The following is a 17,141-nucleotide window of genomic DNA, read 5'->3' as shown; positions in this document are numbered from 1 at the left end:
TGTAATGGTCGGTATCAAATTACTACTTTTTCCACTATCATTAATTTCCAAAATTTGTCAAATTTGATGTAAAACAGCTCTAAAGCATTAAAGCAAAGTCCCCCTTTTTTGCTATTCTAAATTTCTACTTCAACACCATTCATCTCCAATATAAATTGACACCATGCATGTCTAAATTTCCTTGAAACATCATAATTTAGAATACTTCTCATTTTCAAGAATCCAGATAAATCGATTTCGTCGAAGAAAAATGTCCAAACATTCCCTATCCTTTTTCATTATCGTTCTCCTCTTCTGCTTCGGAATATACTCCTCTGCTCGTCCAACTCCGTCCATCCATAACGCCGAAGACAAACATGAGGTTCGTTAGCTACGTAATTTATTGCGATTAATATATTTACATGCATGATGGAATCTCACCATGTGTAGTTGTGTTCTTGAATTTATATGTCTATCCCATAAACAAATTTTTGTTCTAACTTAATTTGCAAGGATATTTCGAAAATTTAGGTTGAAAGAGAGGGAGTACTCCAAGTGGAAGAAAGTTGCCAAGGAATTGGAGGAGAAGAATGTTTAATGAGAAGAACCCTAGCAGCTCATCTCGACTACATATATACGCAAAAACATAAACCTTAAGATATATATATATATATATATATATACACTCTTGAAGAATATTAGTGTGTGTGTGTGTGCGCGCATGTACACAAACACACGAGGTTATGATTATGATCATGATGAGAAATAATATTGTGTTCTTAGTTTTGTATGAAAGTATATATAGAAACTTAGTTTGTAGGAACACAAACTACTTTGTTGTTGAATTAATATAAGATAACATTTGATGATTTGACGATGAAAAATACACAACGCATGTGAGGATAATATAAATCAATATACTTGGCATGATACTGATGATACTGACCATGTGCAGAACTTGAATCAAGCATTAGACACAATTTTGATGAGTAATCAATCAATATTTTATCCATCAAATGGTGTGTTAGACTACAATATATATGACATATTTATTAAAACCGTAGAAATATTTTTTTTCAAGAAAATATTTGAAGAAAGTATTACTTGTCTTATATTTGTTGGATAAAATATCTGAAAGTTGCATATATGGACTTGAATAATGCTACTCTTTGAGTTAGTTTTGAGGTTTAATTTGGTCCAAATCATAATCTTAACATAGAACAGAAATGCTAAAACAAATAAACTATGATGCACGTGATGCGTTGTGAAGTGTAATGGAGGACTTCAAATGAATTGATGATTGAAGATTGAAATTCAGAGAGGTCGATCTCCCGAATTTTGAGACTGAATATTTAGTTGATTATATTAATTTAAATTCTGAGATGGTCCACACGTCGTTGTCGGGAGAGAGATGTACATAGAGGAAACTGAAAAGTTTTAATGAAAAGATGACCAGTCTATTTCATGAAATTAATGTTTGACTTTGCTCCACCCTATACTACTGTTTTTACTTCGTAATATAATTTGATTCACACATATATTTTTATTTACTAGAAATAATGCACGTTACCATGTTTGATTATTATTCTCTTCCATGTAAATTGACAATAATTTCTACTGGATGTTTTTACTTTCCTAGTTACCTTTAATTTATTAGACACTTATGCTTGATAACATATAAACTACACATTATTATTAGGGATGAGCAAAATTTTGGTTAAATCGAATTAACCGACCGAACCGAGTCAAATCGAAAAATCAGTTCGATTATTTCGGAAATTCGATTTCCAAATTTAAAAAAAATCGGTTATATCGGTTAATTCGATTCGATTACAATTTTCATAATTTTGAAATCGGCTAACCGAATTAACCGATATAATAAATATATTATTTAATAAATTGTTATTATTTATCATTTTAATATATTTTTAATTTTTAATATTAAAATCAGCCCTAATTATAAAGAAAAATTTGTGATGAATGTAACTTTATGTTTTTATGCATTTGTATAGACTGTAGTGTTAAAAAAAATTACATATGTAATTAAAGTCAAATCACAATTTTTTTTTAAAAAAACTAATCGGTTAATTCGGTTCGGTTTTCATCGGTTATGAAAATTAATTCGGTCGGTTTAGTTATTGCTAAATATTTCTGTTCGATCCGGTTATGACTAATTCAGTTCGATCGGTAACAGAACCGACCGAATGCTCGCCTCTAATTATTATAACAATATATCATCACATAAAAAGTACCGATGAATTGATTTAAAAAATTTTTTGCAATTTATAATAATAATATTTTTGACAATAAATCATCTTTTTACTGACTCTTATGACACTTATTTTAATATTTCATATTAACTCATAAGTATAATTAGCACAATCAAATTACTAATGTCATATTGGTATTTTCTCCATAAAAATAATTTATTTAATTTACCTAATTTTTTAAATATCTTAACGGGAACATTTGTGTACCTTTATCTGGAGAAAAATTTATTGCATTTATAAAGTTTGAACGGTAAATATAGCTTTATAGAAAACATTTAATTTGGAAACTGAATTCATTGTATGACAAACACTTCTTCCATTTCTATTTTTTTGTGTAACCCAACAGAGTTAATAATTTTTTCTCTTTTATCTTCTCCAACTCACTGTATCTTCCATTTCTTTTTTTTCTTTTTGTGTAACCCAAAAGAGTTAATAATTTTTTTTATTTTATCTTCTCCAACTCACTGTAAAAAGTTATAAAAAAATATTTATATCTAGAAAAATATTTTTATTTATTGTTTTTCTTGTCTATATATTTTGTTATATGTGAACATATATTCTATTTCATTGTCTTAATTGCCATATATCTTTACTATATAATTTGTGTACATTGAAGATAAATAAGTTCATTTTGTAGTTTTTTTTTACCTGAACTTATGTTGATATATTAATATGTGATATACATAGATATAAGAATTTTCAAATTCAATTTATTCACAATGAATTTTCATAACAAAGGCCAACTCAAAATAATAAAAATTAGGATTCATAATTATTTTAAATATGATATAAAAATAATATGTGGAAACTTTTTTTGACATTTTAGTTGCAAAATACAGTGATAAATGCATGTAGGTGTATTATTTCATTGCGGCAATTATAACTTTATTTAAATATCTTATTTCTCACTCATGGATCAAAATTTGTTTATTTCTTATTTTGATTATCGACAAATCCAATATTTCATTTAAATGTTTTTGTTACAGTGTGTTTGGCAACTAGGATTTGAGAGGATTTCATGGGATTTGGATTTCAAAATCATATTTTTACTGTTTGGCAAAGTGATTCAAAAAACAAATTCGGATTTGTTTAGAATTTTATGGGATTTCGGGATTTCAATTAGTATATCTAAGTCCCTTCAAATTTGATAAGATTTGGTGGGATTTGGAATTTAAAAACATACAATTACTTTTTTATCCAAATGAAATTGATTTGGGGAAGTCAGCATGATTCACGCAAACTTCACTGCACTTTTGATGGTTTTGTTAATATGCTTCTTTGCTCCACTATCAGTGTAACGCCCCAGATTCGACAACTGTCTTCACTGTATCAAGACGTGTCTTTCCAGCGTGCTTATGTCCTTACTCATACGCACCCTGAGAAACTTCCCAGGAGGTCACCCATCCCAAAATTGCTTTCTTATGTGATGAGTTACCGAAAAGAAGATGCATCTTCGTGATATGAGTAGTACCAATCAAATCTTTTAAGCCTTCTTCAACTGTACAGTCCATTACATTGAACAGTCTCGGAGTCCCTCTCATTCCCGTGTTGGATCGGTTCATTCATGTTCCCTCCACCTAGAAGCTTGCAAGGAGCCGCTCATTGTCCGTGCAATCTAATGGCACCGGCGATCACCCCCCGCCCTCTTCGGTCCCGTGGGGTGATGCGTATGGGGCCAACAACATTTATGAAATTTGTTACACTATTACGAGAGAAAACTTTCTCAAAGATACTATTTACAGCAGCATAGAAGAACAATTTGCAAAAAATTTGTATGTTGTTGGGCAAAATGAAAGTACTGGCTCAATGGGTTATATTTTTATGATCTGAAGAAACCATCAGTCGACATTTTCACAATATCTTGAAGGCAATCATATCTCTTCAAGATCACTTCGTGATCAAACCTGATGGAAATGAGGTCCCACTTGAAATCTTTCATAATAGTAGATTCTATCCATATTTCAAGGTAAAAATATATAGATAAAACTTTTTTTAATGTTTTATTAAATTTAAGCCATACATGATTAAAAAATAATTTAATTTTGATACATATAATAGGATTGTGTTGGTGCAATCGATTGAACACATTTCCGTGTTAAAGTATCTAAAGAACGTATTACAAGATATGAAGGAAGAAAAGATTTTTCGACACAAAATGTGTTGGCTGCATGTACCTTTGACTTGAGCTTTACATATGTGTTACCTGGATGAGAAGGTTCTGCAGCTGATGGACGTGTCCTTGAGGATGCACTCGAAAGAGAAGATAAGCTAAAAGTTCCAAATGGTATTTCATCGTACATATACTAATAAATGTAAAAATGGTACATAAAAATATTATTACTCCTCAATTACTTTTTGTAGGTAAATTTTATCTTGTCGATGCTGGATTTATGCTAAGAGATGGTTTCATTGCTCCTTTCAGAGGAACTCGATATCATCTAAAAGAATACACTAATCGTGAGCCATAATCCCAAAAAGAAATATTTAATCACAGACATGCATCTTTGATAAATGCCATTGAAAGAGCATTCGATGTTTTAAATAAGAGATTTTCAATTTTGGCTAGTGGTGCCGAGCCTAACTACAACGTAGAGACACATTCCGAAATTATTTTAGCATGCTGCATTTTGCATAATTTTCTCATGGCAGTAGATCCTGATGAAAGATTTATTGCTGAAGTCGACAGTGAACTAACAAATGAAGATATTGTGACTGAAGAAAATACAGCTTCTCGTGTTAGATCTAAAAGTTGTAGGCGTGGAATAATGATAAGAAATAGAATAGCGCAAGAAATGTGGGAAGATTATGCTTGTGGTCCTACTTAAAATATTTTGGTCGTCCTATAATTTTAATTTAATAATATTAAAGTCGTTTGATTTCTATGTAAAATTTGTTCTTTTTTATGAATTTATATTTTTTTATTGTTTTACTCAACAAACTAATTGCCTAATTGTCTTATCATTAGACATTTTAATTATTTTTTTTTTTATGATTTGAGCTTTGTAATGTTTACACATCTTAGGAAATGAGTACTGATGCTCCAGCTATTGAAGATGTCCACTACAAAAGTTGGACTCAACAGATGGACGAGTTTTTGCTTGATTTTTTACTTGAACAAAAGAATCAAAAACAAAAACCAGACATAAATTTTTCTCAAGATGCGTACAATGCTGCTATCAAAGCTATTAATTCTAAATTCACTATGAAAGTAAATACAGATAACGTGCAAAATAGATTAACAACTTTGAAAAAGAAAGTTGACCATTGCTTTGGAAGTCTTCAAACGAGGTATTGGGTTTGGTTGGAATGACATAACAAAACAAATTGAAGCATCAGAGGAGGTTTGGGATACATTAATCAAGGTATGCATTGTTATTCTGTGCATTTTAATTGTTTGTATTTTTTCAATTGTTATTATCTTAAAATATAAATATAATATAATTAGGTATATCCTGAAGCTAAATATGTTCAAAATATTGCAATTCCTTATTTTCCTGTGCTTCGAGAAATATTTGAAAAGGATAGAGCTACTGGAAAAGGAGCAAAAACTGGAAAAGAGAAGACACGTCGTTAGGCAAGAGAGGGGAAAGAGCCGAGCTATGGATAATCTTCAAAAATAGAAGAGATCGATCGGTTGGTAGCCGAGCAACATATACATTTAGAAATTTTGTATGATTTTGAGGAGGAGAATGTTCAACAAACATTTGTTCCTCATTCATCGTCCACAAATAATAATTCTAAAGTTGGCAAGAAAAAAATGTCAAATTTTGATGAAATGAATGAGAGATTTGACACTTTGAATAACACGATCTCACAAATGGCTACCGATGGATGTCAATGAACAGAGCAAGCGTCGATGTGAAGAGGTATGTATGCACTGAACTAACAAAACTTAATGGAGTAGATGAAAATTTCGTTTTTGCAGCAAGTGATTATCTTATGTCAAACTCAACTGCAGCCGATTTTTTTTCTTGGGGATTCCACATCATGCTCGTCATCGCTGGTTGAATTGGAAAATGAACAACTCATCTTAGGATAAAATATGAATTTCATTATGCATTAGATTCATTGATGAATTTATTGATGTTTTAGATTGTTTTGGTTTCTTTATTGATAATTTTTCTAGATTTAAATTTTCATATTTTGAATTTGTTTGATGATTTTTTAATTATTATTTTATGCGCACTATGATTAATAAATAATAATTAATTTTTGAATTTACATACACAAATAATAGAGAAGAATTATTAATTTCTAAACTTCTTTGGGTTATTTATGTTTAGATGATTTCTGAGGGTAGCTTGGTAAAATTTTAAATTTTCAAATTCGATTCCTTTTTTCTCCAAACAAGAAATTGATTTGTAAATACCATTTTTAAAATTTAAAACCAAACACCAAATGGAATTTCAAATATTTGAATTTCCAAATCCAATTCTAAATCCAAATCCAAATTCATATTTCGAAAGAACCAAACACACTGTTAATAATTTTTACATGAGTTTTATTGTAGGCAAAAACTTGTGTGAGATGGTCTCACGGGTCATCTTTAGTGAGACATGTCTCTTATTTGGGTCATACATGAAAAAATATTACTTTTTATGCTAAGAATATTATTTTTTATCGTGAATATCGGTAGGATTGACCCATCTCACAGATAAAGATTCGTGAGACCGTCTCACAAAAGACCTACTCTTTATTGTATATTATCCAATTTGAAATGGATAAATTATAATTCAATATATAATAATATTTGAAAACTGTAGAATGCTTCTAAATTTAAAAATCGAGTAACATGTAAGGGATCAATTCAAAACTAAAAGTTGATGCAACATGTTTCTTCTAACTTTACAATCGAATAATATAGGATGTACCGTTTGTCGTTTTACCAAAAGCTATAACTGATGGTAACTATACAAGTCAAATCTTTAAATCATACAACAACTCACCGTCGTGGACAATTATTGAACCAAACAATCTATCTCTTAATAATTGCACCAATTGCAATCAATGAAAATCAAAGTCGCGATCTTGGCTCTGATATCAATTGTAGGCTCAAGCGTTTACTATTTTATCAAAACCTATAGATTATGGTAACATGACAAATCAAATATTTTGAATTGTACAACAACTCAAGCAGAACATTTCAATTACTCTACCCAACATGATCAATTATTGTACCCAAACAAATAAGTTTATGCAAGTAATCTTTTACCTCAATAAACACATTTTCGAATGTAGGATGTTAAATTTAATATTGACATTAGATAATTATAGTATTAATTCTAACATTCTTTTTTTATTCTTCTCAATACATTACTTTTTCTATCTTAAATATATTGATCTATTTATTATTGTATACAAAGTATAATAATTATTTGGTTAATTGATCACATTTAAGATTAGATATTTAGAAAAAATTCTAATATATCTTTAAATACCAATAGATGATGAAATTAAATTTGAAATCAAGAGAAAAATTAAGAAAATGTAGAACACTACAGTGCATAAACTTTCGCTTTGTACAGTAACAAAACATAAGGTGAGATCAGGTGAGATACTTATATATATGAGTCTCATTCAACTTAGCCCATTATAATATTTTTATTAACTCACTCTGTCTTTCGTTTTTACTTCACTAATTTTGCAGTGTGACTCGTTCAAGCATTAACTTTTTATTTTTTAGTACATAGTGGCCTCCACTCTCACCGACTTCAATCTTTAGAAGTTGGTATTAGTAGTTTATAGGTAATAGAAAATTATTTAGTTTTTATTTTCTGTCTTTTGATTAATTGTGTAATTTTTTATGTTCTACCTAATTCATTTTTAGAATTTTTATTGAATTTTTATAATCATGATTAGAAGTGTTGCACCCATACAATATAAAATTAATATATTTTAAAATATTAATATTGAAGTGTCGAATAAATGTATTAAATCATTATTTAAAAACTTTTAGAAAAACAATATACATCATAATTCAGATTTAAAGATTAACATACAAATAAAGAATTGCGATGAATATCTTATAAAGTAAATAGTGTTAGCCCAAAAAGATTAAATATGATTATTGTAAATGAATTTTTCTTAATTAATTAGAAAATTTTCAGCAAATGCGCTAAATTAATTAAAATGTTTTCAATATAGTATGTCGATAAATGTTTTTCCATATAAGTTAGTGATTGATTCCTTATGAACATTTTTAAAAATATGTGTATTTAGTTATAGTAATGATGTCTTATAATTTAAAATATTAAATGAAACAAATTATCAAGATAAAAAATTAATTAAGAAATTCAGGAATATGTGATTGTTCAATTAGTTTAATTGACACGTACGCTCTTTAATTTGCTGATTTAATAGATGTTAAATACACAATTATTGAGTTTGACAAGAATTCTTGTAGAATAAAATACAATTATAATAAATTACTTGATTATATATCTAATAAAATTTTGTATATTTCATATATGTTTGATTTATTTCATTTATAAGGTTGAAATTTTATATATTATGATATAAAATTTGTTATACATCTTAACATCGATAAATTTCCGCTACCATATAATTCTGGTTTCGCCCCAGACTTTTGTGTATTCGTTTGTTTGAATTTATTATTCCCCATTTTACCAAGACTCATAATATGTCAAATATGAAAGTGAATATTAATTTAAATAGATGATAATATTTATATATTGTAATAAATATATTACCCTCATGATAATGATAAAACTAACTTAAAAATAATATGTTGACGAACATATTGTCAGGAATCCAAAAATACAACTCAAATGTCAACTTTGACACTCAATTTTGAGTGACTGTCAAAATGTCTCAATAACCCACAATTTTTGGACAAGATAGTAACATCACAATTTTTAAATCACAATTTTATATCAAGAATTCATGATTGAAAATCGATAATATTAGATATATAGATGTTTAATATAAATTTGTGCGAACTCATTGAGGCTCATCTTTAAATGAGTCGACAAAATTTCAACTCAACTCACTTAAACTGTTTGGCGGTGCAGGCCAAACCGACAAACCCAACCCAAATTGACGGCTCAAATCACAACGATCTTTTACCGTGTTTTATTTAAATAAATTATAATCATAAACAGCAAAAAAATTTCGGTTGCAAAAAATTTTAATTTTAACACATAAATTCTAGCAAAACTGTCACTTGAGGACATGAAAAAAATTAATTAGACACCAAAGAAAATTCACAATTCGATAACGAGTTATTTCTAAACTTTAATTAATTTAATTTAATATATATAATGAAAAGATAAATAAAAAATCTAAATAATTGGATTAAAAATAACATATTATAATGTGAGTATGCATAAAAAAACCAAATACTAATTTACATAATGAAAAGATATCATTAGATAAAAATAACATATTATAATGTGGGTTTAAATTAAATATTAATAATCACACATATTTAAAATATGAATAAGGAGAAAGAAAAGACACAATTAAAATAAGTAATTAATGTAAAGTAAACAATTAATAAGAGATATGGGAAAATTCACATAGTAAAGTCACATATTTATATATATAATAGATTTTGGACAAATATATCCTTCTGATTCCTTAAATTTTCTCAGGAAAAAAAAGAATAGTTTCAGGTAGCAATCATTCTTGGTTTGACACTAGTATTCCCAGGCATGATATAATGTGGTAGATGTTGAAAGAGAATCTTGAGGCATGAACTCAACTGATACAGACATCTGTATCAAAAGAGAAGAAAAATCAAGAAAACAAGAACCAACATGGAATCATTGCCTTGATCAATTGCAGAATGCACATATTCCACAAACCCGAACGAACATGGACACAGATTGTATATATTCTACATTTCTGTTTTTTTTGGTTGCATTTTTGTTAGAACATTTTAAAAGTAGAATGTTTGTTTGGATATACGTTTGAAATCAAATGATTTACGTTCATACTCCAAATATATTCGGTTTGTTTGGATATATATTTGTACGAATCATTTCATCCAAACACAAACACAACGTTTACGAATTCAGTGAGCAACTAAAATCCACGGGCTATTCAGAATGCTTAGACACAGAGCGATACACACAGATGTAACAGCAGAAGACTTATCACTCACATATCTAACTGTTTCAGATCCCCTATCCGCCACCTCTTCATGAGCAATACCAACACTTCTCTTCACACTGTCCGATAATTTCTCCAACGAAAACTCGAGAAAAGATCTTACTGTTTCAAATGCCACCGTTCCAGTCATATCAAGTACAAGCTTCTGGTTTCTTGGCACAGCCAGAGTTGATGACATTTTGCTCACGAAACCACGATCACGATTCTTGAATTTTCTTGGATTTAAATGGCTTAAACTTGGTTTTTCTCCCAATAATCGTCTTCTCTAACTCAAAGAAACCACCATTCAAATCAATCTTCGAGGAATGATCAAAATTTGGTTTCGAAACAACACCTGAACCCGTATTCAAGACATGATGAGCCGTATGGATAATTGTTTCCACTGCATTGTTACATACAGATACCACCATGTCTTTCACTTTAGATTCATGCTTGGGATTAGTCAAGCCACAGAAAAGTTCATCAAATGTGTTTACATTTGATGTCTTGTCCAAATAAACCGCCACGGCTGTGCTTACAAATACTTGGGTACAATATCCAATAAGCTCCCTAAACTTGTATTGATCACAGATAAACTCGACCCACATCGAAAAATTCTCATTTGTCATCGAAGAACTATGATCAGCATTCAAAAACTCGGAACAGAAGGCCATTACCGAGTTCCTAGCAAAACTCCCGACAACTACAGAAGCAAATCCAGAGCCTGCACTCGAAAACATATCATCCACAATCCGGTGAGACAAATCCGAACCCGCAATCATAGAATAACCGTTTTTGGTCATCTCATGTCCATATGCTTGCAAGATTCCTACACTAAAAGCCCTAGTGATTCTTGCCAATGAATCATGAAACTCATTTGACAGGCTTATTTTATAAATTTGCTTCAAACTTTGTGGAATTTCGTTTGAATCTGATTGTATAAACTGTTTCAAGTCTTTGGAAAGAATCCCGAATGCCTCAGCTGAATCAGACACCATTTCAGCCACAGAAATTAAAGCCCTCATCAGTTTGGACAACCTTTCCCTCTTCTTAACAACAGAAGGCAAGTTGTAAATCTCATATGCACCGTAGCCTGTGAATCCCAATGCGCACAAAACAAGAACCCATTTTTTCCTGTTCTTTGTGTACAGTAAACATTTCTTCACTAATTCGAGACTACCCATAAATTGTGCGTAAGTTACAAATATGGAGTGAAAAATAATAATGGGTTCGGAGATTCAAATCCCTGATCACTGTTTATTCTTCAATTTTCACAAAAAGTTAACGATCATGCCCGTTTCAAAGCCTTAAATGACAAATATTCATTTTGCAGCTAAAGATTAAGGTTTAGAGTGATGCAAACAGCAAACCTTGGGAAGAGACAAAGTCCATATATGCGTAAGAAACATAGGGGATTGCTGCACTTGTTGGTGATTCTCTAAGAATCTCGCATGTAGGAAAGCGATTGAATTTTGAAACGCTACTTGATCAAAGAAGATACCGGAATTAAAGTGTCTTTTAATATAATATAATATAATATAATATAATCAATTTATACATGTATGGACATAAAATAGGTGTGAAGCAGCTAAAATGGATATGGATGATCTGTGAACCATAAAGCCGGGAGGATATGGATGGAAGGTTTATTATTACATGATGACTCATGCACGTAACAGGACCCATTTTTCCATCAAAAGTGTTCCAGACTTCTATAATTACGTCTGAATTTGGACAATATGACATGAAGTTTAAAAAGAGAATCCGAGTTAGATTTTATCCATCTGGTTGGTGTTTTTCCTTCTTGTCTTTCGAAATCTTTTAGGATGGAATTCGTACATTGTATTCAGTTCATGATATTTGATACGACGAGTAACAACTCAGGATTGGGTTTGTTCTCAAGTGGACAATTTTATTACAACTGTCGAACTATTGGATGTTTTAAGTATGTGCAAAATTTACACACGCTCACATGCTAATCAATGGGCACTTGAAATCTCAACACTGTAAAATGGCCACTACCACCTTCACTCGAAAGAGAGAGAAGTGAACAGCTCTTGAAGCTAGGAACTTGTTCATATTTTACGTTGATCAAGTTCAAGACCAAATTCACATCGGTAAAGATTGAGGCTCAACTTTGAGAGTGTGTTTTTCTATTTTTCTATTTTTGACAATTTCACGATGTCCTTTTCTTCTTCCCATCTCTACTCTCGGTGGTCCTCCATGCAAAAGGTGCTATAATAACAAACCACCCTCCGTTTCTTTTCTCTTACGCTCCGATATTATTCTCCACCTTCCCAATCAAGAGTCCATATCAAATACGACAGCCAGAGTGGGGCTTGCCGTGAATCAATATATTTTCACATTAAAATGGGTGAAGAAGAATGCTGCTACCGATAATAGATGGGTAGGGAGAAGAGGCGCTGATATTAGGTTTAAAATACAGAGAAGAAAGATTTATTTTTAAGAAATGGGCAAAAGCAATCAAATGGCTTTCTTCCTGCACGATAAATTTATCACCTTAGCATGCCATAATATATTGTCATTTGTAACCAGTCTGATACAGAAGCAGCCAAAGGCGTGATTAAGTTGGATTAAGTTGGATATCATATCCAACCTATCTGATTCTCCAGACGCAACCTAAGTATAATAACCCCAAAATAAGATCATATATGTAGGTAGATACACTAAGATGGGCGTTAGCTACATCTCCAATGTTTCTGATGGTATTTACTTTCACTAGGGAACTTAAATAAAGCCAGTCATATCAAAATCAGCATCCATACTTTATTTACGTGCACACTATATACAAACACTGAATTTCCAAGAGTTTAACGCAAGACAGTAAAATGGAAGAAAAATCATTCACAGTGCAAAGGTAAACTCAGATATAATGCAAGACTTACATGATTGATCAAGCGACATCAATGTCATCAACATCGAGCCAGTCATTTGATTCCTTATTGTCATGGGTATTTACATTTTCTTTGCCAGAGTGCTTATCGTTCAAATCCTTAGATGGATTGGACGAGCTTTTACTTAGTTGAACCCATTCTGGAGAGTCTTTTTTGAAACTGTGATTGGATTTTTTGAAATTCGAGGATACGTCGCCGTCCTCTTCTTCTTCAAGATCGCTAAATGAGACGTCTTCTTCGTTTTCAATGGGAATTGTGACTCTAGAGGCAGGACCAATTTCTGAACTTTCTTCCTTTAACCAATCATCAGCATCATCTTCATCTTTCTCTCCCAAAACATTTGAGAAACCAGATTTTATGGTTTGGTCTGCATTTTCTTTTATAACGGACTTGTCAACAATTTGAATTTCATTACTCTCAATCGGATGCTTAACTGTTTCAGAATCTGCTAGCACACTGGATGAATGTATCTCAATGTCTGATCCCTTGGTACTCTCGTTTCCGGAAAAGACATGGGATAGCACTGAAAGAGGCTCTTCATTTTGAGAACCAGCTTTAGTTTCTGGGTTAAAAGATTTTCCACCTGACGCATCTTCTGGTTTTGATGAAGTTCGACTCTTCAACTCTTGTGTCAGCAAGGCTCTTGCTTTCACTATCTGCATGCATGGCAACGGCAATGGTGAACCTCAACGAAACTGGAGTTTAAGGAAACAAACAGAACAATGCACACATTAAATTTGAATTGTTACAAATAAAATTGGCTGATAGTCTCCAGCATTCTAGCCCATCTAGCAACATGCAATCAATATCTAGATGGTCATTAATTGGATTGTAGGTCCAGATCCATATATTTCTGCCAATTCTATAGGAAGTGAATCATGTGAAGATTAAATTATTGTTTGACAGTTCAAATAGATGGATTTACTACAGCCTTATAAAAATAAGATCTCGGGCTACTGAAATTTGAATGGAAAGAATTTTTTTATACTAATTCAAAAGGTCAAATGCTTCTCTTCTACTCCAAAAGACATATCTCACGAGAGTTGCTAATGTTTTTCTAATGTTGTTTCATTGTTATTATATCCCACCAAAATAACACCTAGTTCAAGAATAACATAATCATAGAAAATAGAATGTGATTCAGCCGTAAATCTGTATAAAAAATTGAAGACCATTGACAAATATTAGTTCTGGAGTAAGAGAACATTGTTGTCAAGAACATACAGAAGACCTACTATCAGTCACGTGGCGACTGAATATCATTCCCAAACAAAAGAGAGAATGATCTTGGATTGATTATCCAAAATGCACATAATCTTGCAATGCAAATCATTCTTAGCAACAAAACAAGCTCTTACGGCCACCTAAACAACAGAAACATCTTCCTTCTCAAAACAAATTAAACCAAACTAAAATAAATAATAGCAGAAATCAGGAAGAAAGCGGCAGAACAGTAAACAAAGAAATAAGAAACAAAAAATTCCAAGATGTGCTTTCCTGAATTGTATGACTGGAAAACATTTTTCATTGTGTAACATATGAAACTAGCAACATAGATTGCCAAAGTAGGCAATGCATTGAATAACTGGAGGTAAAGGAGAAAGTTCCAAGAGATTTAGTTTTCACGCTCCACGTGGAGATAAAATAGAAAATTCCAAAAGACTGAGTTTTCACACTCCACATTTTGTTTATTTCTTAACTTGGTAAGAATTGTTAAGCCTTATGTTTTCAAGGAAAGCATGCTGCGGTAACAAAAGAGAATCGAAATACAAACAGTCAAACAAAAATGCTATGGTATTCCTCCCATGTACAAAAGTATCCTGCAAAATTTCATCCGACAACTAGAGATGGGAGCACTGAATATCCATGCCAAAATTGTTACCAGCTCCCAACTCAGATTCTCTTCTGACTCAACATTACATGTGTGAGAAAAAAAACTGATGCAACACAAAACTAATAAGCAGAAGATGAGAAGGATGGTGATTATGAAGAACCTGTGGGGTCGATAGAAGTTCAGCTTCATGGCTATCCAGTCTAGGGTGAAGGAGAACAAAGTAAATCTTCCAGAACCGAGTTTCACTCATGTATCCAGGGCAAAGCTCAATCCTCAAAGCAGTTAATCTCGGAGCGAACCGTTCAACAGCTAAGGCATGTTCTTGTTGGGCATCAGACATATCAAAATCTACAGTGAACAAAAATAACGAGCCAAATGTCCATCATATAAAAATTGTAATACCCAATCAAAAAAAGATAATGCCTCCTCAAAAAAAAAGATAACATGCAGAAACCAATTCTTTTAAATTACATGGGTTCAGGATTGTTTTTTAAAAATTTGAAAGGGCTAAAGTTATAATAAGGATGCTCCAAAGGTCTGATAGTCCATAACAAGTTAAACAAAGATCTCTGTCATTTTTTCTCAGTAATCAACAAATAAAACATTTCTTTGTCAAATACAACTCCCTTCTGTCATCCACGTGTATCACCCAACAACTAGTTCATCGATTGTTACATTCATATGATGTCTTCGGGCTGGTGGTTCTCACATGCTAGGACTTGAATCTCCCTTAAGACAGCCATTTAATGAATACCATTTGCGTTTCAACTTTCACCCCTAGTTGTACATAACGAGAAATTACAAAAAGCCGTCGACTCAATTGTAGTTTGAATTGATGGAAAACAAATTCAACAATTAATTGCCCTAGCATGAGATAAAATGTAATATGCTTCTAATCTTAGCGTCATCAGCAAACCAAAATTTATTCATCAATATAAAAACGACAATAAAACAAACAAACTTTATATTCCGGAAACTTCATAAATCAACTATACCAAGATCATCTTCACCATTTTGGAGTAGAGGAAAATCCAGCCAAGTCTCTGGATGCATAGCAATGTCCCGAGCGAAGGCCACCACTTCCTCACTGACACCCACCGCACCTTTCCTCGCCGAATCAAAACCCTCCTTGCTCCCCTCCTCACCTTCATCATCCGATCCCAACTGCAGGAAATCCGAGGCCATTTTAGTGATTTCAGTCACGTTGATGCTATTCGATAGCCCAGTAATCCCACTCTTGAACTTTCCCCCAATCTCCGCAAAGTCACTCCGAATCCCCGACATCAAATCCGGGTCGGATTCATCATTTTCCTTGTCGTTCCTGGTCTGCTGAGGAGGGGGAGCCAAAAATGAAGCCACTCCCCAGAATTGACGGGTCAGGGTTTTGGTGAGGACCGAGAGGTCATCCTTGACGCCTCGCTGCGGAGAGGTTGGAGATGATGCGTCGTCGCTCTGGAGGTGAGGGCCTTCCGGTTGCCCGGATTCGGGTTTGGCGGTGCTGACGTGATCCTCGTCGTCATCGAGCTTGAGAGAGTTGGCGATGGATCGGGCCAACCATGACATTGTATGGGAGGAGATCGGTTTAGGGTATGGATCGCCGGCGAACTGCACGTGGGAAGATGGGGAGTACTCAACAGCTTTAACTATATAATAGAATGTCAAATCGCGACGAAGCTTGCTGAACGCTGTCGTTTTATTGATTATTTTTCCGTATTTCTCATTTAGCCCCCTGGGTTTCGGATGGATGGAGTTTACAAAATATAGTTAAAAAGATAAGATCTAATGCACTATACTAATCCAAACCAATCACGGTTTGGATTTACAAAGTTTAAAATCAACCAAACTGACAAACTAAAACAGATCAAATGTTATATATATATATATGTTGAGTGCAATAATTGTCTCTGCTTGGTAGAGCGATCGAATCGTGGTGCTTGAGCTGTTGTACGGTTTAAAAGATTTGAGTTGTACCATTACTATTAGTTATAGCGTTTGGTAAAGCGGCAAGCGCTCCGTCCTACACTATATTTT

General features: G+C 32.3%; 2 protein-coding genes and 1 long non-coding RNA gene across 3 annotated transcripts; 1 reads left to right on the top strand and 2 right to left on the bottom strand.

The window, feature by feature from the left end:
• The first annotated feature begins 246 nt into the window (after window positions 1–246).
• Window positions 247–638, top strand: LOC142531427 (uncharacterized). The gene is made up of 2 exons (XR_012816296.1): window positions 247–374; window positions 527–638. It is a non-coding gene; the product is annotated as an uncharacterized LOC142531427 (long non-coding RNA).
• A 9,941-nt stretch (window positions 639–10,579) lies between these two features.
• Window positions 10,580–11,545, bottom strand: LOC142530674 (protein PHLOEM PROTEIN 2-LIKE A10-like). The gene has a single exon (XM_075636492.1). It carries the CDS (start codon window positions 11,543–11,545, stop codon window positions 10,580–10,582), a length of 966 nt encoding a protein of 321 aa, XP_075492607.1.
• A 1,581-nt stretch (window positions 11,546–13,126) lies between these two features.
• On the bottom strand, window positions 13,127–16,787 carry LOC142531060 (uncharacterized). The gene is made up of 3 exons (XM_075637065.1): window positions 16,106–16,787; window positions 15,271–15,458; window positions 13,127–13,932 (listed from the first exon to the last, which is right to left on the bottom strand). Exons 1-3 carry the CDS (start codon window positions 16,671–16,673, stop codon window positions 13,276–13,278), a joined length of 1,413 nt encoding a protein of 470 aa, XP_075493180.1. The 5' UTR covers window positions 16,674–16,787; the 3' UTR covers window positions 13,127–13,275.
• Between the last annotated feature and the right edge of the window lie 354 nt (window positions 16,788–17,141).

This window comes from Primulina tabacum, chromosome 17, assembly GCF_025594145.1.
Source record: "Primulina tabacum isolate GXHZ01 chromosome 17, ASM2559414v2, whole genome shotgun sequence".
In the NCBI taxonomy this organism is placed as follows: domain Eukaryota; kingdom Viridiplantae; phylum Streptophyta; class Magnoliopsida; order Lamiales; family Gesneriaceae; genus Primulina; species Primulina tabacum.
The sequence above is the reverse complement of the archived record's forward strand: the minus strand, read 5'-3'. Positions and strand labels throughout refer to the sequence as shown.